Here is a 27,117-nt window from a genome sequence, read left to right as displayed (position 1 = left end):
TCGAACCCACCACCTCCCAGTCTTCAGCACGACCTTGGTTACCACCAACGAGCGGACGCCTTAGCCCACTCGCCAATTAATAAATAAATACGTACGTGACAACACTACACGCTTAAAAAGGCAAAGGATTTTGACAAAAAACATTCGAACTGGAAGCAGCAAAAGACAAGGGCAAAGACAAAAGATGTTGAAGAAGTGTCAGTATATAGGGGACTCTGATCTTCAAACAGAGGTGCCTTTGTGTTTGTCGTTCACCGTCAAGATACGAAGCCCCATTCAAAGACTCGCACGGTTCACAGCCCTATTGTAACGATCGTAACAATCGTTGTAATAGATCGGATGCACTCTGCGAAAACGATACGGTGGAGAAAGCTATCAAACCAAAGATCAGCAACGTGTGCCAGCCACTTAAAAGGAACGAGGCGATTTGCTTTTCGTGTTTTCAGAGCCGTTATCATGATAACACTTTCTGATGTGCTACGACTCGCTGATTTCATATTGTTATTTTCGATGCTGTCTCTCTGGAACAATACATGTATGTACATGGCGTTTGACGGAGTAATGGAAAAGGCCACTGGTCGCTGTAGTGCAGGAAAGCTTACACTGTCTTGAGTGTTCGTGCCACACTGGGCGCTTCAGTGCAACGCTCTTCGCACTTTGTTTGTTTCTCAAGCAGTTGCCACCACCTACCAGCCCGCGTGCCTCAGTGCTTTATTTATGGCATATTTACAGATGGTGCTTCGTGGTTTGGTCACGTCTAGACTGGGAGGTACCCGGGTTCGAATCCCGGTGCGTTTCCCCGGGTTTTCCTCAGACGCTGTCACACATATGTCGGCACAGTTCCCTTAGAAATCGGTCCAGGACGCAACCCCCCCGCCCCCAAGAGCGTCAGTCGTGACGGTGCCCACGCCTGTGAGGCAGCCTACGGCGACCTCCTTGACTACCTCTACGCTGAACCCATACCGACTGCACGAAAACAAGCAGCAGAATTCGCCATATAGCACGTTTACCTTCATAATATTAAAGCAACGGTTTCACAGTTCCAACCACTACGTGACACCTCGTGACGTGGTCACGTGACGGCCTATAACGCCCAATTGATGCTGCCACTTTTCGTATGTCACAAACCAAGCATGTCGACAAGCAGATAGTGGATTTAAATCTCGTGCCATTTTATGCGAAATCGACGGGTTTGATCGTGCATTCACTGACTTGCTGTGCGAAGAGATTTTATTGGACGCGCGACAGAATAAACAAGAAAGGATATGTAGCATAAGATAGCCCAAATGTACTTACATAAAGCCAAACTTAACGTGCACTTCGGGTCCATCGAGATCGTTGTCTTCGGTCGTGCTCTTCCTGCAATCGAAGGAAAGAATTAGTGGCACTTTCACCAAAAATCAGTGGATCGTGTCAAGTCTTCGAAAATATGTCATTCCCTGGAAAAACTAGAGGGGAACACGTCTGTGCCTATTTCGTGCTGAAACTTAGCGAGGTTCACGAGAACCCTGCGAACAAAACTCACCCATATACTTTCTAAAGCAGTGAGCCCGACAACGACAGCAGACATATACAGTACACAACAAGTTACATTTGTAAATGCGACTTAGGTTTATCTGCAGACACCCTATATGTTCGATGTGTACTCGATGCTTCTTCAAGGTGCCCATAAACAACCGTGAACTTCTACTAAATTGAACGCGGTTTGAATGAGACAAGGAATGAAACAATAATACACACTTCAGGCAGGAACAGAACAGAGCTGACATAGACGAAAAATTGGTCAAGGGTGCAAATGTGTCTCTGTCCTGGTACTGACAGATATATTCAAACACACTTTTGAACGATTAATCGGTCTTAATTTGTATACGAAGTCAATAATGAAGAACCCGGATGAGGTCTCAGTGCAACGTGAGGGTGCATGAAAATCGGTCATGCACTTAAAGATTTAAAAGAAATTAAGGCACCTCACGATGACATGGCTGTATAGAGTTGCCTCTCTCACAATCTCACGATCCATAGCACTGTCCTAGCTCGCCTGTAGCAATAAGTGCGTGTACTGAAAGTGTGGCTGTGATTGGCGGGACACCCAATGATTCCGTGACGTCAGCTAGAGATCAGACCTTTTTTTTTTGGTAAAGAATGGCGGAGCGGTGGCAAGGTACAGCATGAACAAAAAATATAGGTTTGCTAGGGGGGGGGGGGGATATGTTTATTGAGAAAAAAAGCAAGAAAAGGTTAGCCAGGAAAAGGTTTTGCTAGCTTCTCCACACCAATATGACTTTGGTGCTTTTTACTCTTCGAACGCTTGACTGGGCTGAACGCTGGGTTGAAAGTTACCTACGATAGATCGTTGAGTATGTTCGGTTTTCTCCGATCACGGAGTACCGGGTCATTTCCGTCTATTTTATTTGTAGGAAACGGACAACGTCTAACGCATAGAGAACTAACCTGAGAAGTCCGTTGAACGCGATTCTCCAACGTCTGGCAGGAGCTAGGCACTGAATCTTGAGTCCCTTTCCAGCAAAGCTGTTCTGGTCGCTGCGGTCCAACGTGAAACCGCAGGGAAGGACGTACCTGGTGCCGTCAGCAGCATACAGACACATCCACAGCTCAGCTATGGAGTTTTTCAGCCGGGAGAAATAGAGAAGTAGCTTGTGGCCCGTGGAGTTGACTCCGTACAAGAAGAAGCTGTCCTCGTTCTGGGCATTGTGGAAGAAAATACACGACGTTTTTGTGGTGCCTGTCCGCAGTTGCTTTTATTCTGTACTGCTTTGCTGCTAATTTGTATTGCTGAAACTGCTTTTGTACTGATTTTGCCCCAGACTGATGATCATGATAGGAGAAAAAAAAATGGAGATGTGAGCCCGCTCACAGCGGGATAAGCTACTCAAAGTCTAGTAGCTACTCAAAGTAGAAAAAAAAAAAAAACATACTTTATGCTATCGGTTCCCAAGCAGCACAATGTACTGGAAGTCGAGTGCATTAGGGGTGGACGGTATGTGTCTTATCAATGTTCTGTAGTTTCATGAATCTGTTCAAGGCCTTTCATCTACCCGTCCACCCCTATTGCACTGGACTTTCAGTGCATTTTGCTGCTTGGGTTCGAGCATTTGTACAGGATAAGAACAGCTGTCTGTGTCCTTTGTATTCTGTCAAGATGATAAGATTAGATCATGGGTGAAAGTGATACAGTCACCGAACGGGGTGCCGACGGCGAGGAGCGTGAATTGAAATTCTCCATGCTAAAAGAGCGCACAACGACAAAATACGCACATACGAACGGCGTCCAACAAGAAGAAACATCAGTTGCTAGTTGAACACTGTCCGTCTGTGTGTGCCTCGTCCTTGTAAGTTCTTTTATAATTGTGGTCACCGAGTTTGCTCTCGTACTCCCACATCACTGACGTGCGGTAACAAGGAGAGATATAAAGAAAGGAAAAGGAGAGCATAAATGTAATACTCTCTGTCTGTTCTCCACCCCACTAACTAAGCTTTTACGGCATATAAACATCTCTGCTGAAATAACTGCCCATCGAGGAACGCTGTCGGTATTCGGCTTGTATAGGCCTCGTGGCCTTCCACACTCCTGGAAACTACAGGGCGACCCGAAATATATAAAGCGGTAAATAAGAATAAAAGTGGTGCATATACGCCAGATAAGGCGCGGGTATGTGTCTGATAGCATAGCTCACCTAACCTAACCCTACCCAATCTAACCTAAAGGAGCAAGACATGGACAAGAACATAGTGACGCGAACACGTACTCCACCATCAACATGATCTGCTGTCAGACGTATACCCCTGTCATATGGGCAGCCTTCAATGATCATTGCAACCAATGGTCATTGAACATACGGGTAGCGACAACAAGCGTGTAGCGTGTGAACTCCTCAAATAGCATTGGATCCAATGCCCCCGACAGGTTTACACGTTACACGCTAGGTGTCGCTACGCGCTCTGGTATCAATGGCCGTTGGTTGCAAACATCGTTGAAGACCGTGTGACAAGGGTACTAGGAAGGTTCTGTCAAGGATTTAGAAAATGTGCCGACAGGCCCATATCGCGTTTCTTGTGAAAGATACAGTAATATTTGATGGTTGATTGATACCTTGACCAGGGCATCCGATGGCGAAGGGCATTCTTTTTCCCACTCACGCTGTGTGGATACGATGTTCATGTGAGAAGGTTCCACGGCTTTGCTGACGTCGCATAATTCAAAGACTTTGCTCCTTGTGGAATGTTTGTAGGCCAGTCGAAATGATGCCAACAGGTACTTGAAGAAGTAACAGAAACCTACGAAAGATGCACATGGCTTTTTCTATGTTCATCGTCTACGGTAAAAAATAAAATAAAATAAAAATAAAAACATGAGACGGAGATGAGTGTACGAGAAGCCGGGGGGATCAATACGTTCAGCCTGTTGAAGATGTTTGAAATACGTAGTTTCGTTTATGCTTCCTTGGTCGCATTTTTCTAAATAGGGTGCGTCTCGAGGAATGATTTTCCGAAATTCATGGTTCATTTTTTGTTCCAAAACCGCGCTGCATAAACCTTCTTGCGGCAGTGCATACTTAGACGTAATATTGTTTCAACAGCACGTACCAGCCCTAATAAGCTCTCATAATTGATTTGGTTAGTTAATAAAATGGGTGGGTGGTTTAGATTCGAAGGTCGTAGAGTAGAGCCTGGACATATCAGGTCCTCAAAACCGAGAACCGTTGCGAACTTGTGTGTCTGTAAAAAAAAAAAGAAAAAAAAAAGAGCGTCCTTCCGGCGGAGTTCCGTCGTACATGCGACCACAGCATTAAAAGGCTCATTGTGTGAAAACAGGTGCCGTCCGTTGCACTGTCACATGGCGCCCTAGCAGAGGGCGGAGAGCGAACCAGAGCCGGCCGAGCCATGCAAGAAATGCTTGTGGGACTTCATGATCCAGTTCAAGAAGAACCAAAAGTGGATGACATTTTGACTTGAGACATGTAAGAAGTGCTTTTTCTCAACGCAAGAAAGAAAATAGGAAAGAAGAGGTGAAGAAGAGAAGAGAAGAAACAACAATGACAAATAAATGATATTCAATACGTTTAAAGGAGCCCAGAAAGCCACCCAAAAGATTTTGCTGTTTCTGGCGAATTACGAAAGGACGTAACTTGACGTGAGAACTGACGAAAAAAAAATCTATACGCAGTCCCCCGAACATCGATGCGCCCGTTTCCGCTCGTCTCGCTCTGCAGGCCGAAACGAGGAGGAGGAGAATTGTGACGTCATCGCGGTTACAAGAGAGACAGCGCCATTCATTAATCAGCCATCCCAATTGTTTCCCAGTGACGTACGCCTCACGTAGACTTTTACTTTTGGTGCAAAAAAAAAAAAAAGAGAAAAAAAACGCGCAAAACACAAAAAGTACCAGAGAACGCTCCAACGTCCCTCTCTCTCTTTTTTTCTTTTTTTTTTCACGCAGAGCACCTTGTCTTTATAAAGGCACCCTGTATATCCATAAACAGGAATATCGACGTAAAACATAAAGTTGGGCCTGTTAGTATGTCATGACGGATAAAAACGCTGAAACCAAGACGAAGGACGACGCACGCAGGTAGCGGCACCTGTGTGTGTCGCCCTTCGTCTTGGTTTTAGTACTTCACATAATATCAAATATATATATATATATATATACTACAAAATTGAGGTTCGAACGACCAGGATGTTGAATATAGATAGGGGAGAAAAGACACCAGAGACTGAAGTAGGGAGTAGGGGAAAGTTATTGATTAAGTTGGCATTTAAACTAAGGGTCTGGGGTAATCTACGCTTCGACGGAAGCTCCGGAAGTCCCGAAGAAGGCGGAGCTTCCGTCGAAACGTAGACTCCCCCAGACCCTTAGTTTAAATGCCAACTTAATAAATAACTTTCCCCTACTCCCTACTTCAGTCTCTGGTGTCTTTTCTCCCCTATCTATCTATCTATCTATCTATATATATATATATATATATATATTTTTCATAATATCGAGTCCACATTTGCACATTTTACGAGTGTACAAAACTTGCTGCATAAGTCTCTTTATGCTTTCAGTGTATGTTGCCGGTACATAAATATTTTTTTGATAGAGATACCACGGACAAATCACACTAATAAATCTCTGCAAATCATCAAGTTCATTGCTGCCGACACAGCCTATTTAATAATACCCTTTTCGTCGTTTCCTTCCTTGTTGCACTTGCACCGACATGTCATTGTACCGAGATGTCCGTGCACCGAGATGTCCGTGCACCGAAATGTCCGTGCACCGAAATGTCCGTGCACCGAAATGTCCGTGCACCGAAATGTCCGTGCACCGAACTGTCCGTCGCCCGCAGCGTTTGCACCGACATGTCCTTGCACCGAAGCGTCCGTGCACCTAGATGTCCTAGATCCGCCATGTCAATGTCCGACTATTGATATTGACAGTTTACGACGCCTCTGCACGTGTAGTATCTCACTTGCCGTGTGTTCTGTCATGTTTCTATATATATCTCATCTCTTTCATCGCCATCTCACACCCGCATGCACTATGAGAAAGGGTATCGCAACGCGGTGGAATACCTCATCCCATCGTCATGCATGTAGCTGTTGTTGTTCTAGCACGGAGTAGATCACCCGCGGCCTTTTCCTCTAATCGTTGCAGATGAAGAGAATTACGCCGCATGTGTACATGTAGGCCTTTACAAATGCAAAGAAAGGACAAACTGCCCTTAGATTTATAACTGTATCCCGTCTACTACTATCTTGGTCTATGTGAGTGGAGCATATAACAGTTATGTCATCATCTGCTATAGCTGCGACGAGTAAGCGAAAATCTGCTAGCTAAACAACCAGACACGCACAAGTCTTGAAGCTTTACCGTGATCAAGCTCCCATATTTTGTCTGCAGGCCGCTGGAATACTGAATCGCACTAAAATACTTTTTTGTTCGATACTACTGACAATGATTCTGATCATCAACATGACTGACGTCATCAGCGCTTGAGGGGAAGTGATCGATTTCTTCACCCTTTTTTTTTTATGGTCAGTTTTCACATTCATGAACAAAACTCGATCAGCGTACAGCGTAACGTGGTAACCGTTTCTACAACGCGACCAATGCGCGAAGCACAAACATTCTGGACGGGATCCGGAAAAATCGACCCCGGAGAAAATGTCCCCCGGAAAAAAACGTTACCCGCGAAATCGTCCCCGGTGGGAACCTAGGTTAGAACTGGGACCTAGGTTAGTTTTCAGAGATTACGTTAGTTTAGGCTTGTTTTTGACAGTTCACCATGCGGTTGAGGGGGGCTACCCACAGCTGGGCGCGGAGTAAGGACAGAAGAGTAACCATGACCATGCCCCAAAAGTTTATCTTCAAGCGGTTCAGTGCAAACGCCTGACGAGTACGGCTTTCCACGATGAAACAAACAAACGATGAAATGGATCGGAATTAGATGACATCGCCCTCACAAATCATAAAACAATCACGTACTAACCTTGATCAAAAATGAGGTTCAAAGCATCTTTCAGTTGAACTGCCACAGTCCAGAGCGCGACCCAGAGCGCCGACATTGTTATACAGCCATTCACTGAATTGGGAGCTGCATTCCTCACCATGTCGCGCTTCTTTCTGAATAGCGTCCCCTGCAGAAAACAATCATTCTCTTATCTCGCTCTTATCTCTGCAGCCTCACAATAAGTCACGCGCAAAGAAGTTCGCCGGCACAGTGCCAGTGAGTGGTCGTCATCAAGAGCAACCTGGCATGTTGCGGAGAGTATAGTAATTTGTTCCAGGTTCGGCATAATGGATTATACTCCTGGCTTTACGTCTATATAGCTGTGATCATCAACGACGCTCCATACAGGTTTACGCAATTTTTTTTGACAGTTTCTGGATCGGAAGCATTCTACGGAAACGATACGGCGAAGGGAAGTTTCCAATCCGAGACAAACAATGTGATGCCAGTCAGTTCTGTGGAATCGGGCGAGAGGGTTATCGTGTTGTCGGAACCGTTATCGGGAAGGTCCTTCCTGTCTACTAATACTGCCGTACATGCAGGCAGCGAAATCGTTTAAGAACCACGCCGAGTTTGTGTATATACGTTAAAGCTCAAAAAGAAAAAGAAAGAAAGAAGAAAAAGTAAGAAAAAACTTTAGTGGGGAGCCTGCATTTCATCCGGTGCAGGCTCTGCACGGAAGTCTTGTTTGAACGTCTGTAATAAAAGTTGTTCCTAATCGTCTTCTCACATATTCGGAAAGGAAGAATTAGCTTTTCACTCGTTTTTCTCTCCGTGCATGTAGTTTCACATGAATCGCTGCCTTCGAACGGCGAAACAACGCTGCATCACGCTGCTGACAGGTACCAAGCGTTTACGCCGCGTTTCCCTTCGAGGGGGCGCTGGCGTCGAGGTAGACGGCCTGCACCACTACGTTATTGATTATGTAACGCCACCGCACAAAGCATGCTGGTGGGCACTATCAGCTTTATCAGCCTATCAGCCGACGCGTTTTTTCCCGCTTCTTGCCATCCACAGCAAAGTATAACCTCCAACCAATCTTCTCGTGACGTCACATGTTTCTACACAGAAAGTCGTCTATAGACAAATATCACGTGACGCGTGACACAGTGCGCATGAATGAATAACAACAACAACAACAATTATATTGTGACGATGAAGTGGGGAGGTTTTCTTCCACTCTAGGAGTGGAACGCTACCCCATAGCTAGGGGGCCTAATATGAGTGATGACGATGATGATCGGAGTGGCAATGGCGATCCTGATCGTGATGGTGGGAATGACCGCACATGAATCATTCTGTGTTGTGTATCTGAAGTAATGTGTTTTTTTTTAAATTCCGTTTTCGCGCTGCAAAACCAACTGTAGCTATGAGCGGCGTAAAGGACGAGGACAGCAGGAAGGAGTGCGGAGACAGGGAGAGTTAGTATGCGTCCTGGGCCGACTTCAGGGGGAACTGTGCCGATATTCTTCTGGAAAGTCTTCGGAAAACACAGGGAAAACCTCAGACAGCACAGCCGGTGGTGGGATTCGAACCCACCACCTCCCAGTCTTCAGCACGACGTTGGCTACCCACCAACGAGAGGACGCCTTAGCCTGCTCGGCCATGCCGCTGGTTTGAAGTAATGTCATCTCTCCAGCAGCGAAAAAAAAAAAACAAAAAAAAGAAAAGAAGAAAAACAGTGTCTTCAAGGGTGACTGTTTAGTGCACCATATTAGCAACGTCGCCACTGTGTCACGATACCTTCGATTAACGTGCCCTTCTATGGTTGCACTTCTAATAAATATGCCCCGGCTTTATGCCCCGCTTTCCTTCTTTCTTTCCCTCTCAAGAAGGGCGACAATGCATAGCGGGCTCTCATTTGTTCTCCTCAAACGATTAGCCCAATCATCGCGGGAGATCGTTTGAGGAGACCAATGGGAGATCTCTCTTCATTGGCGGGCTTCTTGAGAAGGAGGAGGAGAGGGAAAGCGACACATTACGGTTCTTTCGCTCATAAATCACGTACGACGCAAGGGGTGTATCCCGTTCCTTTTGTGTTGATGTCAAGGTAACGGCACCTTTCGTTACGCGAGGAGAAATTTTTATACTTTAGTGCCTCTTTAAGAAGAGATAAAAAAGAAAAGCTACATTTCTAACTACTTCCTTCGTGGACTTGACGGTGTTTTTATATATACTGTCTATTTACAAACAAAGTTCATCTCAACGCAATGAATCACTCTTGCCTGTCTTGTGACTTGTGGCGTCTGCAGTAAAAGTAAGTTCAAATGTAACCGCTCATCGACTAGCGATCACCGGAAAATGTAATTATATTGTATAGCTACAACAACAACAACACAAACTGTGCAAATGATCAACAACATAGTAAAAAACTATGCAATATTCAACAACAACAACAATAAACGATGGAGAAGTGATGATGACATGGGACGTTTCCTAATATTCAAAGTGATAATCAAAATAAGAAAAAACTCGAACAAAGTATGTCGTTACAATTATGGCATCCTGATAACTCATTGCGAGTATTTATGTCACTAATCCAAAGGTGCCTAACAAGTAACAACCCTCAATAACGAAAAGCAGCACTGCACAGCGGTCACAGCGCTGTGCAGTGTCTCATTAGTGTTTTGTCTCGAAGTTGGTGCATGCTCACTTTTATGTATTTTAACCTGAGAACTACGGTAACACACCTTATCAGGGCGATGCTGATGACGATGAGGACAGAATAGAAAAATATTAAAGCAGAAAAAATATCCGGTACACCATAATGTAAGCACAATGCAAGTTACAATTGACAGCAGATGGTATAGTTTTGCAAGTTACAATTGACAGCAGATGGTATAGTTTTACTTACGTGCACTTTTGGACGGCGAGCCGCGGATGTGGACATCGTACAACTGAACATGTATAAGACGAACGAAGTATAAATGCTATCCCAATTCCCTCATGTACCGATGCTGCGCGATAACATCCAGAAGGAATGAAACATTTGAGGAAACCCTAGAGACAACTGGTTTCGTTGTCCGTTCATGCGGTTACAGAAGCGCAGGGGAAGTTGAGAATCTGAATGGGGCAAAGTGCTTCTCCCACCGTGAAGGCTGCGACTGCACGGTTGGACTCGAAAAGCACGCGCCAAACGAGACGCTCACGACTGAAGCTTTCACACCCATAAAATTGTTCCTTCCTTCGCTGACTTTTATTTACGAAAGAGAAACCCGCCCACATCTCTTTATTTATCATTATATCGGAATACAAATGACTTAGTGCGAGCGTACCAAGAATATCTTAAGGTACGTGTTCATCGTTCATTTGCCGGAAGCTTTTCCTTTCCCTGTTTCTTTTTAACTTTTTTTTTTCCGTGACACACGCCACCGTGTTATGTTGTGAAAGAGGAGGCTTAGAGCGTGCGGAGGCGGGCTTGAAAGTGCTGAACAACAACTTTATTGTGAGATACGCCGGTCTTAGCGAAAGGGCCGACAGTGTCTCCGGAACAGCACCCCCCTGCCAATGCACGATCAATGCGATACAGGGGCGCGTCCACATTGGAATAGACTGACCTTCCTGGTGTCTTCCCCAAGCAGCTTTAACGAAAGTGGTGACGGTGATTCGTGTCTTCTGGAAGGCCCCTGACCCCTCGATCTATGAAAAACACACAACAAGTGCACAATCCGATGCTGGTAGAACGCTAGAACTGACCTCCTTTGTTGTACACCATGCCGCCCCGGGAATATGGACCACAGGGTTTATCGCCTTCTCTACGGTCTGCTTTGTCGCACAAATCAGTCGCGTCGTATTGCCCGCGGCTTATATGCAAGTGCCGCTTATCTGCCAGAAAATTTTCAAAACGTTCCTAAAACGGGTCCTGCGGCTTATCTGCGGTGCGGCTTATACGCGTGAAACTACGGTAGCACCTTTTCACACCCTTTTTTTCTTTGAGTACGCGCAGACGGTACGGTCGTCCTTCTCATCCTCGTTACACCCCGGGGGCGAGTCGAGCGTGACCGAGCGCGCCTGTGTTTGTGTACTTAAAAAAAGAAAAAAAGAAATGCATGCATCAAAACGTTTTGTGCTGTTCGGCAAACTGACGCATATACTTTCATCAGATGTTTTAAACTGAAAATATTTTGGATGGCCCTGCTTGGAAAGGCGACTGCTTCGACGCCACCGCCTACCGGCACGACGGAGAAACTGGCTGTGACGTCAAAAGCAGGCGACCTTGGCCACTGGCGGGCTGGCTTGGTGCTACTTAGGAGTGAGCAGAGGATATACGTGACGTCAGTCCGCTTGCAGAGGGTGTGTCGGGCGACCGCTCGACGCTTTCTTTCTTTTTTTTCGCGTGAACTGCGCACGCGTTCAATGCATTGTGGCAAGAATAGGATATATTTCACATAATAGGCCTCCTCGTGAACCGTTCTCCACTGAGAACTCAGATTTTTTGGGAATCTCTTCACGGACGCTTTAAGGTACTCTCGTATTATTCATAATTAATTAATAGTTGGAATGATTTCGGTCTCCCTTAAATATCACTTTGACAGTCGCGGTGTCAATTGCACGTTGCATGACAATAACAACAACAACATAGATGAATGGATGATGATGATGATGTGGGATGTTTCCCTGCGTTGAGTGCAGGACCCTACCCCATTCCAAAAGGTTCGCATGAAAGGATGACGAGGGAAGGAAATCCCTACAGGGAAACTCCGGATCCTGTTGTTCGTATAATAAAGTTGTAATAATATATTTTACATGGCTCTGTTGCGACACGAGATACAAACGTGATTGTCGGCCCGCACTCTCAAGCGTCACCTGAGCGAACAAAGTCCGCTCCTTCGTTCCACTTTCGCGGGGCCGCCAAGCCAGGTTAGGAGCAGACAGATGCAGCTCTTGAGTTGCGGAGCCCGTATTATCCCTTGAGTGCTCCAACAGCCCGACGATAGTGTTTATACTTCACGCAAAGGTATATCTTAAAGGGGCACTCAAGTGCAAAACGACTTTCACTTGGCGGCATGGAAGATGCCGTGACCTGGATACCAATGCAAAAGGAACGCGATTCACCGTTTTTGTCGTTCGGAATTTACGGGGAGCAAAGAAACCGCAATTTACGCTTTCCCTCTTCCTCCCCCTCCCAAGAATGCCGATCATGCGGAGTGGACTCTTATTGGTCTCCTCAAAGCGATTCGTCCAATCATCGCGAGGGATTGCTCGAGGAGACCAGTCCGAGGCCTCATCGCACTGCCGCGCTTGCTGAGGAGGAGAAGCAGAGGGGTATCCGTTCCTTTTGTAGTGGATGTCAAGGTAACGGCATCTTTCAGTCCGCCAGGTTTTGCATTTGAGTGCCCCTTCAAAAATGCAGTTTTTCGTGATCTAGATCAACAAATTTGTTCAATAAAAGATAAATGTTGTTCACTTCTGTACGTAGGGCTCTTCCAGATGAGAGACGGACGAATTTCAGGCCTGAACGGTGGATTGCATATTTTATTGCGTGCAATTCCGTTTCCTGTGAATTGTCCCTCCAGTGTATCAAGTGTAATTGTTAAGTGCGAAATAAAGACAAGTATCAAAATGAGGAACTGAGGATAAATCACGTGCGCATAATGCATATCGAACGAGCATATATTCGGTGGATTCTAACTGCGTGTCACTTTGACGCCGTTTTTAATTTCTTTTTCTTTTTTTCTTTTTTATTTCTTAGGAATAAATCAATCTAGAGATGATGACCACCAGTTGCTCAGAAAAAGGAAGAATTTGAAAGGAATTCAAACGCTTCCTTTTCATTTTAAACGAAGGAGCCTCCGTCGTCTAAAGTTCTTTTTTTTTTTTTCTGACTTCTTCTTGCACTCCCACTCATGGACGCTTCCTTCTGTTCAACGAAGCATATCTTTCTTTATCGTTTCCTCGGTAGAATGACATGCACCTTGGTGCGCGAAGTATGTGCCCACCGATAACCAGTGCCCAAGAGAGCAGCAGAATAAATAATTCACCACGGCAGTCAATAAATAGGTAAATGAACCACATGCAATTCTTATAATTGAGTCATGAGTATGTTCGCTCGACCCATTACATCGAGCATCAGTTATTAATTATTGGCAATATCATTTCCTCCATGTTCTTCGTGGTACTTTCTACCTTCTGGAGCACACCTTGAGAAGCGTTCAGGTAGACCCTGTCGCCTGCAAACGATAAAATATCCGCCATTGAATTAACAACGTTTTCGAAATGCGTTCGCACACTGTACCTGTTTTGAAAAATTTTGTAGCTCCGTGCAGACCAACGATGCAAGGCAGGCCGTACTCGCGTGCAACCACAGCCCCTACACGGTGAGCGATCGACATGCATGGAGATGAATGCATATACAACAGCACTACACTTTGAAGGTCCAGAACCATTTGAATAATTAAAAGCGACGAAACGAGAACAGAAACACGACGCGCGTCTTTTAAGCCATTTCGTAAAATTCAGTTGCAGGCAGTCGTTCGGCACATTTTACGCAGTGAACGAAAATTATCTTGAACACTGAAGGGCAAAAACGCGTATGCGACACGGAACAAACCCGTACCGCGTTTATGTTGTTCATGCTCTCCGTGCATTTTTAATGCGTTAGTATTAGGAGTGTCGAAATGAAAAAAAAGAAAAAAGAACGCTGTATGTACGTACATGTGTATGTGTGTGTGAGATTGTGAAGCCTCACCGAGGCAGAGGTGTAAGTGGACATGTAATGGGGATATAAGAGGGGAAATATAAACGGAGGTAAACGATTTGAAATTGAAGTAGTCGAAGGTAATTAAGATTGAGAGGTAAGAGTAATTGAAGGTAACTAGAGGTAATTAAAGGCAATTAAATCGATAAATTTGAGTTTGAAGGTAATGAATGTAAGATATATGTAACTAAGAGAATGATTAAATGAAATTAAAGATTACTGAAAGTAACCGCAAGTTACCGAAGGTAATTAAATGTAATTAAAAGTAATTAACGCCAATTAAAGGGGGATTCAAGAATACAAGAGATTATAGGTTCGGTAATTACAGGGTAGTTAGAGGTTAACTAAATGAACTTGCATATAGCAATTGAAAGTGTCGAACCTGAAGTCAAGTATAGACCTGAGGAGGAGAACCGGAAGTCGGGTTTAGACCGGAAGTGCATACTCGGAAGTGACGTATGGACCGGAAAAGGCGCTTAGTGCTAACGCATTTCTCTCCCATTTGCCGCGAAATCGCCACTGAATTTTTGGTTCGCCTCAGTTTTTCAATGTACCCCGTGACCCTCGTCCAACTAGACCAACTATGTGGAGAAAAATTGTGTGTCTGAACCAGAACTGATCTCGCCTGTGTGCGATTGTAGTGTATACCAACCGTAAAATATGAATGATTGTGAATGTCCGAATAAGGATGTAAATTGCGCTCTCTATATCTATATATTTATCTGTCTATCTATATTTATTTTATTTTTATTCTCCTCACTCTCGGTCTTACCGTGCGACAGGAGACCACCCAGCTCGGTGACTATCCCTGAGATGAGAGTAAAATATGGAGTCCATCCAATGTCTGTGGCGTACGTGATGAGGATATCTCCACGCTGAATGGGAGACATTGCGTTCATTCATCAGCGAGGCACTTCCAATATGGACATAGTATTCAACTGTACCCACCTGTATCGCGGACGCTTCGTCGATGGACGTAACGACACGAGCTGTACCTTCTACGGAGCCCTTGCTGATGGGGATACCTGTTCAGCAATGTCATGGAAATCTTGAACACACACGCATCGATTGATTCACAGCTTGCAATAAGTGTGAACATCTCACCTTTGAGGAATGTAGTGTTATCTGTGAGCTGCGGTTCCTCTTGTACTTCCTGCACCACACAATCAGGCAGCATTTGTAATATGACTTACATAGTCAGAGAATTGTCGAAACGCATCGGGAGTACAGAAAAAATCGTCATCGTCATCGCCATCATCAGTTTCAGCAGCATTATCCTTCAGCACTACCACCACCAACTAACCAATTAATTAATTAATTAAACAATAACCGTTGCTAAATTCTAACCTACTGCATAAGTATACCAGCTTACAGGATGAATGGGTCCTCTGGTGATCTCTGGGAATTCCAACTCCAAGACCTTTGGGAAAAGAGACCTCCTCTTGTACGCCCTATATACGTTGGAACAGGAGAGGTGGTACAGGTTAAGGCACTTCAAAACAGAAAATATCTGAAGTATAAAGCGACCTGGAAAGGATGGTAGCGCTCCTGGTGTTCAGTAGCCGCCCTACTTCGTGGTGCGTCATGAAGAAGAGAAGGTCCCTTTCTGGTATGAAACCCTCTTGGAGCATCTTGTCTGCCAACTCGTTATATGCGACTCGAAAGGTATCGATTGCCTTGACGAGGAGGGACTGAAACATGACGGATACCACGCATGGTGAAAATTACCTGAGAGAGCATTAAAGGGAGCATCGTTTGAGGAGACGAATGATAGCTCGCTCCGGCACTGTTGCACTCAACTGACAGTGATGGATAAAGTACTTCAAAATTGTGCGTAAAGTAAAGGGCATAAGTAGTTCTTAAAGTACAGTGCAAAGTAGCACGTTGCAAATGTACTAGACGGTGCCGGATTTAAGGGGCGTATATGCCCCGGGGCAGCCGCCAAACGGGACCCCCCACTATACCGCAATGTCACCGTTTCTTCTGTAACCGGTATGGCTTTGGGTTCACGCAAAAATCACATATGCAGCAAGAACGTTTCGTACACTTGGAAAATATTACGGCTGTCGAAAGATGGGTACAGTTCATGGCTGACCAAGGGCCGTATGGCTAAGGACGTGTTCAGATCTTGGCATAAACATGGTATAAACATGAACGACTGTCGCAGGCAGTCTGACGGCAATGCTGTTTTGAGACTTTGCAATAGACCTCTACCCGAGAAACGTCATCACGACGTTGGTAGAGAGACCGAAACCGAAACAAATCGAAGGGGGAGGGCTGGGACCATATTCCATTCCATATTCCAGGCTGTATTTTGTTTCCTATTTAGTATGCTGGGACGTTCACTGCTCGCAGACGACAGTGGCTGCCCATGCGGCCGACGGTGGCTCGTCCCCATGGCTACGAGGGCTGAAAGCACGTTCGCGATTGGCTTCGGCCGTTGAAAACGCGATCCTCATTGGCTGACTCTTAGTCGTTACGTCACGGCGACGAGTAAGCAGGCTTTCTGTATCTAGATGGTGTTGGCTGAACAAGGCGGTCTCATTGACAGAACGTCTAGACGGGAATTTATGCCCCGTTTTTGGGACGATATTTTAGTTGCAGAGTGTACAAAATGTTACAAAGCGACACCAAAATGTACCGAGGATACGTCGATACACGCACGAATCACTGAGGGTACTCACTTCTGCTGATTCACCGATGGCGTATACTTTTAAACCGAATCGTTGTTTTGAACATTTAGCCAACGTTTCATACTGTCATTTAATGAGGAACGGTAACGCAAATCAAGGAAATCAGCAAATAAATAAGGAAGCACTCCAACCTTTGAAGACTCGCGCTGTGCGACTGATCTGCGACTCATCTCCACCAAGTAAGCCAGCCTCAACCTGAAGAGCAGAAATAACGAGCCCTGTTATCGAACCCGGTTATTACGTTCGAAAAGCAGAGCATAACGTAACCAGCTGTCATTCAGAATTAAATTTTCATTTCATTTTATTTATATCACGCATTTGTTTCATTTCACGAAAGCTACAGGTGCATGGAAACAACACACTCTTAAAAATGAACTTCTCCGCGTAGCACGCTCCCAGCCAACCATCATATCGAATGATATCATTATCTGCCCCGATTTGTTGAAAACGGGAGGAGTACGCTTTTTTTGTGACAATTATGAACAGCATAAGTGTCACAAAAATGGCGTACGCCTCCCGGCCGTTTTCAACAAATCAGGGCAGATAACGATATCATTCGAGATGATGGTTGGCTAGGAGCGTGCTATGCGGTGAAGTTCATTTTTAAGAGTGCAGACTACAGGATACTGGGGAAAAAAGCTACACTCTTAGAAATGACCTTCACCGCATAGCACGCTCCTAGCCAACCATCATCTCGAATGATATCGTTATCTGCCGTGATTTGTTGAAAACTGGAGGCGTACTCCCTTTTTGTGACAATTATGAACAACATAAGTATCACAAAAAAGGCGTACGCCTCCCGTTTGCAACACATCAGGACAGATAACGGTATCATTCGAGATGATGGTTGGCTAGGAGCGTGCTATGCGGTGAAGTTCATTTCTAAGAGTGTACCCTGTCAGAACAGAACTTCACCGTATTGCACGTTGTGCCCCGACCACTGCCACCAATGATAGGGTTATCTCCTCTGATTTGAAGAGAGAGGGGGGCGTGCGCCTTTTTGTAGCAAATATCATATATCCAAATTGCCACGAAAAGGTGTACGCCTCCCGTTTTCAACAAATCAAGAAAGCGAATTATATATAATTCTCCATGGCGACTGGTTCCGAGCGTCCCCTACACTCTTAAAAATGAGTTTCACCACATAGCACGCTCCTAGCCAACCATCATTCCGAATGACAACGTTCTCGTCCCTGATTTGTTGAAAACACGGGGCGGAGCCTATTTTGTGACACTTATGCTGTTCATAATTGTCACAAAAAAGGCGTACGCCTCCCGTTTTCAGCAAACCAGGAAAGATAACGATATCATTCGAGATTATGGTTGGCTACGAGCGTGCTATGCGGTGAAGTTCATTTCTAAGAGTGTAGTCGCGGAAACACCGGAAGTCTTTGTGGCACCGGAAGTTTGTGGCGGGGGCTCTCTTTATGTTTACCCGAGAATGTCATGTATTAACGATGATACCGGGCACAGTACCTTTGTAGTAGTGACAGTGGAAGGTTGAGGCTACCGATGGCTTCAAAAAGAGGAACGTGAGATTTCACCGGATTCTTGTGGCCGACGTTGACTACAAGCAGCTTCAAAACGACACAATAATAAATAAAAGCCCATGACAACATTCATTCTTTGAATATTTGTAGGGAGCGACTTTTTTGGGGGGTTAAACACGGTTCAGCCCGGTTATTCCCCCCCCCCCCCCCCCGAACTGACCTCCGGCCAATTCGGGTTAAACCTGGTTTCTCCCCGAATAGGCCCATTTGCAGGTTTCCGCGTGGAACACATGTAAGAATGGGTCGCTTACTTCCCCACCAATACAGTCATGTGTCAGCACTGTATATGCATGGTGCCTACTAGCGCTGGTAGGACACACACACAAAAAAAAGGAAAATGGTTAAAGAAGGACGTAATAGACAAGAGAAGAAACAAAAACACCCGATAACATCCGAAGGCACAATTATAGCCCGACTTCTCCCCGAATTAGAGATTGAAAAATGGCGCTCGATTTTTACCCTCCCCCCCCCCCCTCCCCAAATCTGAGAAATACATTTAACCCGAAAAAGTCATTTCCTGAATATTAGTTGTCGACGGTGCATATTTTTCCTTCTGAGGCACACTAAAGATCATCGCCCCTCACCTGTAAGTTTTTAATCAGAATGGTGGGTTTCATTCTCCAAGTTGGTTGATGAATGTCAAACTGCAATGAAACTGAGAGAATTAATTTTCTGTATCGCTCCCATTCTGGTGGCAGCGCACCTCGTTATAACCTCTGTGGCCATGTGTCTTCAAGAAGGCCTCGAATGCCGTTGAAGCCGCCGTACCAGAATGTCTGAGCCACTTCTCGGCTTGCTAAAAGTACATACTACACCGTATAGTACACTGCAGCTATATGTGCAAATGATCGTGTATAGATGAGAAACATTTCATTTCATTTTATTTTATGTACCCTCAAGCGCGCCGGCGCATTACAGAGGGGAGTGATACCGGGAATTTTACAATATCAAGTAAAACGAAAAAAAAAAAAAAATGAACCAAAGATATCATCGAAGAAATATCGATGCAAGCTAACAGGAAATTAATATTCAGGTAATACAGGTCTAGCCGCAAAAATAAGTCGAACCGGAAAATACATAGACCCCTAACGTATGAACTGTAAAAAAAATTGATGCCTCAAAAATACAGCGAAACAACACCGTCCGAGCAATAAGCACACGGGAAAAGAAAAATTGCCGCCTATTGGAGACTCCAAATCTCCAAACGTCTGCAAGTAGGCTGGAACACCTTACGTGATACCACGTGGTGCTACTTTTAGATACCGTTGTTTTTGTCATCGCAAAACGCCGACACCCGCTATCCTGCTGAGGTAGGTCCCACCACCGCGACGATCCCAAGATGTAAGTACAACCGTCCCTCATCCACAAGGGCGTTCTCAGGATTTTCGCCCCACTCTAAACACAGAGCTTCACCACATAGCAGGCTCTTAGCCAACCATCATCTCGAATGACAATTTTCTCTCCCCTGATTTCATAAAAATGGGGGGCGTACGCCATTTTTGTGGCAATTATGAACTGCAAAATGCACAGAGCTGGGGGAGGGGGTAATGTCGCTCTCTCTCTCTCTCTCTCCACATACACTCACCCTGGAATGGACGGACGGACACCACCTGTAGAGTGGTGGTGCTGGATTGGACCTACACTCTTAAAAATGAACTTCACCTCATGGCACGCTCCTAGCCAACCATCATCTCGAATGATATCGTTATCTGCCCTGATCTGTTGAAAACGGGAGGCGTACGGCTTTTTGTGACACCTATGCTGTTCATAATTGTCACAGAAAAGGCGTACGCCTCCCGTTTTCAACAAATCAGGGCGGATAACGATATCACTCGAGATGATGGTTGGCTAGGAGCGTGCTATGAGGTGAAGTTCATTTTTAAGAGTGTACGCAGTCGCCTGCAGTTGGTCTCCTAAACGTCATTACGATGGCGTCTATACAACGCACTGTTGCGAGACTCGCTGTTTTTCATACAATTACCCGTACATAAGATGAGGACCAACATTCCGATCGATTTTTAGACAGATTGACCTATGCTCCGGTATGTCGAATACTGTGCTTCAACTGGATCGTCAACTACCGCAGCCTTACCTCTGTTGTCATGGCTGCAAATTCCTTCCGGTCCATGTCTTTTGCGACAGACTCTGCGAGACGCTGAAAGATTAGGAGGGAATAGTTACTTAGCGAGCTCGAAGCGTACGGCGCAATGACCTCAAATCGATCGGTGGTGTTTCTGGAGATTAAGTACCTCGAGAGCTAGCGGTACGTCCACACTGACGGGATTATAACACGATGATATGAGACTTCCCAATGCAGTATAGATATCATCATCCACAGAGCCTATAGAGGAATGAAATTTGTTAGCTTCGAAAAATTCCAATATGATGCAATGCAGGAACGTGAGGAAAACATATATAAGTTTTTACATGAAACTTTTCGAGCTACATTTCTGCATGACCCAGTCTTGAGTACCTTCCAGGCATTACAACTGGCACCAATAGAACATTTAGTCCTATTCTTCATATGACGTCTTCGATTTTTAAAGAAATTTCTCCTGATTTTATGGCAACTTACCTGATTTGTCCATAAATTCGCACAAGGCAGAAATTACATCATGGTTGAACAAGGAAGACGCAATCGATGAGTTCATATGGCATGAAACCACCTGTGGGCAAAACGATGGGAAAAAATTATTGAGATAACGTAAGGCCTAGCAGAGATGGGCACGTGAAAGGCATAACCCCGACATTTGCAATATCATTCATGAGGCTTCTCTTCTACTTCTCGTGCTTCCATATTTTCTAATTTTTACGAGGATGCCAAATAAAGTATCCGCCGTAAGAGCTTTCTTTTCTTTCTTTGTACGGTCGGTCAGGTCGGCTTCTGCGTATCACTACTTAAAAAAAATGGCGGTCTCTCTGCTAAGATTGCGCGCAGGTAATTTGAAATTCTGAAAATGCTTCACTGAGCACGTAAGCCCACTCAACGCTCACCTTCTAACAACACTAGCGAACTACAAACAAACACGTACTGAACACGGCCGTGGAAACTGAAGATCCGCTCCTACATATGACGCGAAATTTTCCCGAGCTGCTCTCCGCTTTCGTTGTGGGGCAACACGCTTGGCGCGTCCTTCATTCCATTGTTTTTGTCGATAGGCCCCCATCGAAGCAAGATGTCGCTCTCGCTGCTCGAGAGTCCTTTTGCACCTCTCGCTACCCATTGCCATGTCTTTCCTTGTGCACGATCTTCTGTTCTTCAGCGAGAGGCCGTTTTTCTTTTCATTCTATGGCCACCTTTTATAGTAAACCGCAGCATACGTAACCGGTGTTATCCTCTACTACCAATTTCGAAACCCTCAGCCGCATACTGTCTGATACTGCGCTACGAGTCCCTCCCGCCGGGAGTGAGCCGGCCAGCAAGTTCGCAGGCTGTGCCAAACGCTGTCGATCCGCTCCCTGCTGCGCCGCGCATAGCCTGCTCCAGTGTGGTACCCGCGGCGCCATCTATAGACGCTCAGCGCTACCAGTGAGTTCTCGCTCACATCGCACAGAAAATCCTGGAAGGTACAAGAATAATGCTATCGACGTTAACATCATAGAATACGTACTGCTCTGACGTTACAACAGTTGCTGGTAATGCAGTCGTAGAGCTGTCGCGCAGACATATTGCTGTTGATGGGTATTTTAAAGTTGCCATACTTCTTCCAGGCGAGTTTCAGGCTGAGCCCCGATGCATAGCGAGTCTTAAAAAATACAAAACAATACAAACTGGTTCAATGAACAATCACCAATTATAGACTGAACATACAATGTGTTGGGAGGGAAGGTTACTGCTGTAGCAAGACACTGCTTCGTCGAGACAGACAGCAATTTCCGATACATAAGATGGAATTGGCAAGGCAAACTTTCTGACTGACAAAATTATGACTGCTATTAATACTGGAGTCTGCAGGGCCGAAATAGGATTTAACCGCAAACATACGCAACATCCGAATGACATCGTTCTGTTGTTGAAAAAGAAATGTATAAAAGTCACAAAAAGGCGTACGCCTCTTGTTTTCAACGATCAGAGAACAATACAGAGAACGCTGTCATTCGGAATGGTGGTTAGCTAGGAGCGTGTTCTGCAACGAAAGCATACCTTAAAATCGACGAACCGTGCTTCTGTCAGAAAGGAATATTTCCTTGACACGACGGCCTCCTCCAGGTCCTTGTCTTCGAGCCGACGTCCAAAGAGAGAGAGCAACATGTGCTCAACCGCAGCGCCACCCCCCGGAGCAAAATAATGGAAAAACTGAGTAATAGAGAACACAAAAACAACAACTTTATTACGAGATGACGGCTGGCCGAGTTATAGAGAATAATAAGTACTTCAAGCAATGAAAAAGGGAGAAATGATGCATGCGATATCTAAGGAAGAGAAGCTGTGTTCGATCACTATACTTGTAGCATTCCATCCTCTGCGTAGAAATTCGCGCATGAGAGAGGTACATAAGACGTCACTGTGACGTCATTGTGACGACACGAGGACGTTCTCTTCACATTTAAAAATGAACTTCACCGTACACTCTTAAAAATGAACTTCACCGCATAGCACGCTCCTAGCCAACCATCATCTCGAATATCGTTATCTGCCCTGATTTGTTGAAAACGAGAGGCGTAGGCCTTTTTTGTGACACTTATGCTGTTCATAATTGTCACAAAAAAGGCGTACGCCCCCAGTTTTCAACAAATCAGAGTAGATAACGATATCATTAGAGATGACGGTTGGTTAGGATCGTGCCATGCGGAGAAGTTCATTTCTAAGAGTGTATAGCACACTCCTAGCCAACTCTCATCTCGAATGATATCGTTATCTGCCCTGATTTGTTGAAAACGGGAGGCGTACGCCTTTTTTTGTGACAATTATGAACAGCATAAGTGTAAAAAAAAAAAAAAGGCGTACGCCTCCCGTTTTCAACAAATCATTGCAGATAAGGATATCATTCGAGATGACGGTTGGCTATAGGAGTGTGCTATGCGGTGAAGTTCATTTTTAAGAGTGTTGGTGACCTTAACTGTTTGAATGATTTGCTCCTGCCGCAGAATGGACTTTTTTCACAACGGCTTATCCGCATGTGTGTGACCTTGGGGCGCCGGAGAGGGTTATCTCCGTCGTCATTAGATGGCGCAGTATGGGGACGACAGAAGTGGGGACCAGTGGGAAGACCGCAGAAAAGCCACGAGCTCGTAGGTCCCACTCCGGACCGGCTACCCACGTGGATTTGTTTTGTCGCAGTCCGAGCGTAGTTCGCTGGAGAGCCGCTAGGATGAGACGCGTATGTGAAAAAGGTCCATTCTTCGCGTCCCGCTGCGGATAATAAGTGACGAGAGGATGTGGGAGGGGACACGTCACACGTGACCGTAGTGGAGAAACGTCACGCGAGCTGATTGGGAGACTACTATATCCCGCTTGCTCCTTCCAGTACATGTGTTTTTCCACTGTCGGCCCTTATGATAAAATACCGTATTTTCTAGTGTAAGGTTCGACACCACACAAATTTTCGTAATTCGCATATTTTTGAATTTCGTATATGGCATTCTTTCACTTGTATGCGATATTTACCTTTCAAACGCTCTCACTAATTTTCGAAACCAAGTGGTTCTGGTACGGAACTTATATATACCACTTCCAAAGCTTAACCGCTTCGCGCATGCAAATTGAATTGTAAAAATTAAAATTTAGAATCGAAATATTTTTCACTGTCGTTCCTGGTAGGCTGCTTGATGAAGTAAGCTCAAGAATTCTAAATGCAATTTCCTGGTTCCCTTTAGTGGTTCAGCAGGGAGGTCTACTAAACTGCAGTTTCGTTCTTTTGTAGTAATTCGCTCGAACAGAGTAAGAAATACAGGAGTTGAAACTCCCCATGGAAGGATGAGGCGGAATGGAATCGAGTCAGTTTCGGAGAGGGAGAAATGTGTTCCCACCACCGTTTTTGTCGCATTCGCACAGAAACGTATGAGGAAACAGTGCGGTTTTCGAGCTCTACAGCGGTTCACACCGTGCTTAACAGATACAATTCTAGCACGAAATGTGTATAGTGGGCAATGGATGTATTTACAGCACATATCCAGGTGTGAGCTGCAATGCGCACTTTGCTTTCCGCAATCAACGAGAAACAAGACCGCTCTGCCGGCTCAGATGGACGGACAACGCGACACGGCGACGGGCGAACATGCCGAGCAGAAAAAAAAAGAAAAAAAGAAAAACGCAGGGCGGCAACGGAGAACGGACGGAGCAGCTAAATGACTGCCAAGCATGACTGCCAAGCAATGACTGCGCAGTATCACGTGCACAATAAAATTTTCCCACTCCGCCCTACAGATGGCGCAGCACTCTGGTCCGCCTTAAAGTCCCTGGATTGGGGAAAGTAGCGACATCTTTTTCCCTTTCCCGCCGCGACCTTGGACTTTTAATGGCGGCCGTGGTACGATCGTCATGAAAGGTCCAAGGTCGAGACGGCAAGATCAAGGGATGGTGTTACTTTTCCCAATTCAGGGACTTTAGCCTGCCTTAGGAAACCCGGGCATCCAGGCACCCTAGTCCGCCTTAGGGTACCGAGTCCGCTTGTCTCCACTTTATCTGGCCCGGGAGAGGGTCAAGTTTCACCTACGGTCTTTCCTATTCCGTGACTTAAATATTGGGATTGAACGGTACCTCGCACAGATCGAGAAGGTGGTGGTAGTGGGACACGGGAAATGTCTTGTTGAAATAAGGTGACATGAGCAGCCTTCCTTTCCGGGTGCGTTTCATGAAGCGCTACAGCCAAAAAAAAAAAAAAAAAGGAAGAAAGATGAGGTCAGGAAACAAGATCGTAACTGAACGCAACGCCAGACAGTAGCAGCACTTATTAATGAAGGCCGTCTATTCGGAGAGTTTGGCCATTGGGAGGAGCCTGTTTGAAAGCCCGTGTTCGCCTTCTGATCTCGAGATCGCGGGTTCGAACCCGGCCGAGGACGCCAGTAACTTGGTGGCAGGGTACAAGTTGCTTAGACACGCCGTCTTCCGCGAGGGACGTTAAATACGGGGTGCCGTGTGATGAGCTTTCATCGCACGTTAAAGAACCCTCAGGTGGGCAAAAGCAATCCACAGACCGACCGCTGTGGCGTCGCTCATGATCTCAGTTGTCTCGCGACGTAAACACCCAATTATTATTATTATTATGTTTGAAAGCCCGTCATTTGCCGTCACGCGACGGGCGGCGCCAAGGCCAGTGACGCCATTTTGAAGCGGAGCTACCGCCTTGAAATCTCTTCTTGCCTCTCATTCCGCCATTTTGGAGCGGAGGTGAGCGTCGCCGCGACTCGCCTTTCATTCCGGCAAAGTGGGCGGAGCGATGACGTGTCTGACGTCACGCATCTCCAGGCGGCAGAAGAGCAAAGAATGGCCAAACTCTCCCTATAAACGGCTCTGTTAATGACCACGATGACCCGGGGCTGTTATGCGCCGTCAGGCAAAGCGCTGCCCCAGTGCCATAGAACTCTCATAATGACTAGAAACCAAGCCAGCGAAGGGGGGCATCTCAACATGGGAGCGGCCATGATCGATACGTTAGGCCTAGTGTGTTAAGAATGGTGTCTCCTACGAGTTCCGTGCGCCGTTTTTCATGTCGCAGCACAAAGTGTAAACCGTACGACACTCGTTCCCTACAGAATAAGACACGATTTAAGCGCACACGTGAGAACAGACAGAACAAACACACTCCGCACACGGCCCGGCACACGGAGCCCGGCGGAAGCAAGCCCGACTTTCGTTGGATTGGATACCATGGCGCCGAACGCGCCTGGTCTTTACGCGTGGAAAGGCGGTGGCCCAACCCGGCCGAATCCAAAATCTCGATCATGGCGCCTCCGGGGCTTGGACATTGGGAGAGGGCCTCGCCTCCGTACAACTTATTTGCTCTCCCCCGTTACTCTCTCTCCCAGCTTTTCTTCTAGCCTCTCTCCTTATGATTTCTATGCCCAGTGCAAAGAGAGAGGTGACATGATGATGACTATAGTCGTGTTCAATTTAAGAAGGAAAAGAAATGTAGTCCGTGAGCTGTCAAAATATTACTGCGCCGCAGATAGGATGGCTGGACGTGGAGAGGTCACACTCTCTCCCTGCGTCACGTAATGTAATCCATCATACTCCTTTCTTTTCCTTTTTTCTTAATAAATATACCCCCCCCCCCCCCCATCATACTCACTCTGCTTCCGTATTGACACCACGCTGCAGCAGAAAGTGCGCTCTCTTACTGATGGCACATGGTAGCGCTACAGTATTTCTCCTGGCGCGCTATAATAGCGTCTCCTTATCTCCAACGGCGTACGTATATAGTTGACTGGCTAGATTTCTTTTGCTTCTTAAGTTTAGCACAACTATAGACGAGGCTACATGAAATTGTAGAGTTGCATGCGTAAGTTGCCGAAGTACGTCTTGTTAACGAATTCAGCTCCCAGAATATTTGTTTCGAGCACTGTTGTTAATTGAAGGATGTAGCCCAAAGCAATTACAATACCAATATCGTGAATTTCTGCCACAGAAGTCGAAAACTGAATGAACTTCGGCTCGTTGATTGTTGGTAGACATTGTAAACGTGTGCGAAAGGAAAATGGGGCAACAAGCCGCAGTATCC

General features: G+C 45.7%; 2 protein-coding genes across 3 annotated transcripts in view; both read right to left on the bottom strand.

The window, feature by feature from the left end:
- The window catches only part of LOC135370710 (rifampicin phosphotransferase-like), a 31,034-nt gene extending 20,612 nt beyond the window's left edge, over positions 1–10,422 (bottom strand). The window contains exons 1-5 of the mRNA XM_064604513.1: positions 10,372–10,422; positions 7,497–7,644; positions 4,112–4,296; positions 2,452–2,702; positions 1,297–1,359 (exon numbers count right to left, since the gene is read on the bottom strand). Of these exons, the coding sequence (XP_064460583.1) occupies positions 1,297–1,359; positions 2,452–2,702; positions 4,112–4,296; positions 7,497–7,644; positions 10,372–10,422 (698 nt within the window). The remainder of the gene's footprint in view (positions 1–1,296; positions 1,360–2,451; positions 2,703–4,111; positions 4,297–7,496; positions 7,645–10,371) is intronic.
- A 2,550-nt stretch (positions 10,423–12,972) lies between these two features.
- The window catches only part of LOC135370706 (rifampicin phosphotransferase-like), a 28,120-nt gene continuing 13,975 nt past the window's right edge, over positions 12,973–27,117 (bottom strand). For both annotated transcript variants that reach the window (XM_064604506.1, XM_064604507.1), the window contains 17 exons: positions 25,158–25,259; positions 22,602–22,754; positions 22,069–22,203; positions 21,033–21,123; positions 20,707–20,798; positions 20,550–20,612; positions 19,161–19,253; positions 19,042–19,101; positions 18,384–18,484; positions 17,039–17,102; positions 15,742–15,905; positions 15,587–15,665; positions 15,319–15,367; positions 15,163–15,239; positions 14,987–15,089; positions 13,753–13,827; positions 12,973–13,687 (listed from right to left, as the gene is read on the bottom strand). In XM_064604506.1, coding sequence (XP_064460576.1) covers positions 13,587–13,687; positions 13,753–13,827; positions 14,987–15,089; positions 15,163–15,239; positions 15,319–15,367; positions 15,587–15,665; positions 15,742–15,905; positions 17,039–17,102; positions 18,384–18,484; positions 19,042–19,101; positions 19,161–19,253; positions 20,550–20,612; positions 20,707–20,798; positions 21,033–21,123; positions 22,069–22,203; positions 22,602–22,754; positions 25,158–25,259 — 1,602 coding nt within the window. In that variant the 3' untranslated portion in view covers positions 12,973–13,586. The remainder of the gene's footprint in view (positions 13,688–13,752; positions 13,828–14,986; positions 15,090–15,162; positions 15,240–15,318; positions 15,368–15,586; positions 15,666–15,741; positions 15,906–17,038; positions 17,103–18,383; positions 18,485–19,041; positions 19,102–19,160; positions 19,254–20,549; positions 20,613–20,706; positions 20,799–21,032; positions 21,124–22,068; positions 22,204–22,601; positions 22,755–25,157; positions 25,260–27,117) is intronic.

The sequence above is a fragment of the Ornithodoros turicata genome, chromosome 10, assembly GCF_037126465.1.
Source record: "Ornithodoros turicata isolate Travis chromosome 10, ASM3712646v1, whole genome shotgun sequence".
NCBI classification, from domain to species: Eukaryota; Metazoa; Arthropoda; class Arachnida; order Ixodida; family Argasidae; genus Ornithodoros; species Ornithodoros turicata.
Note: the sequence above shows the minus strand (reverse complement) of the source record. Positions and strands in the feature narration are given on the sequence as shown.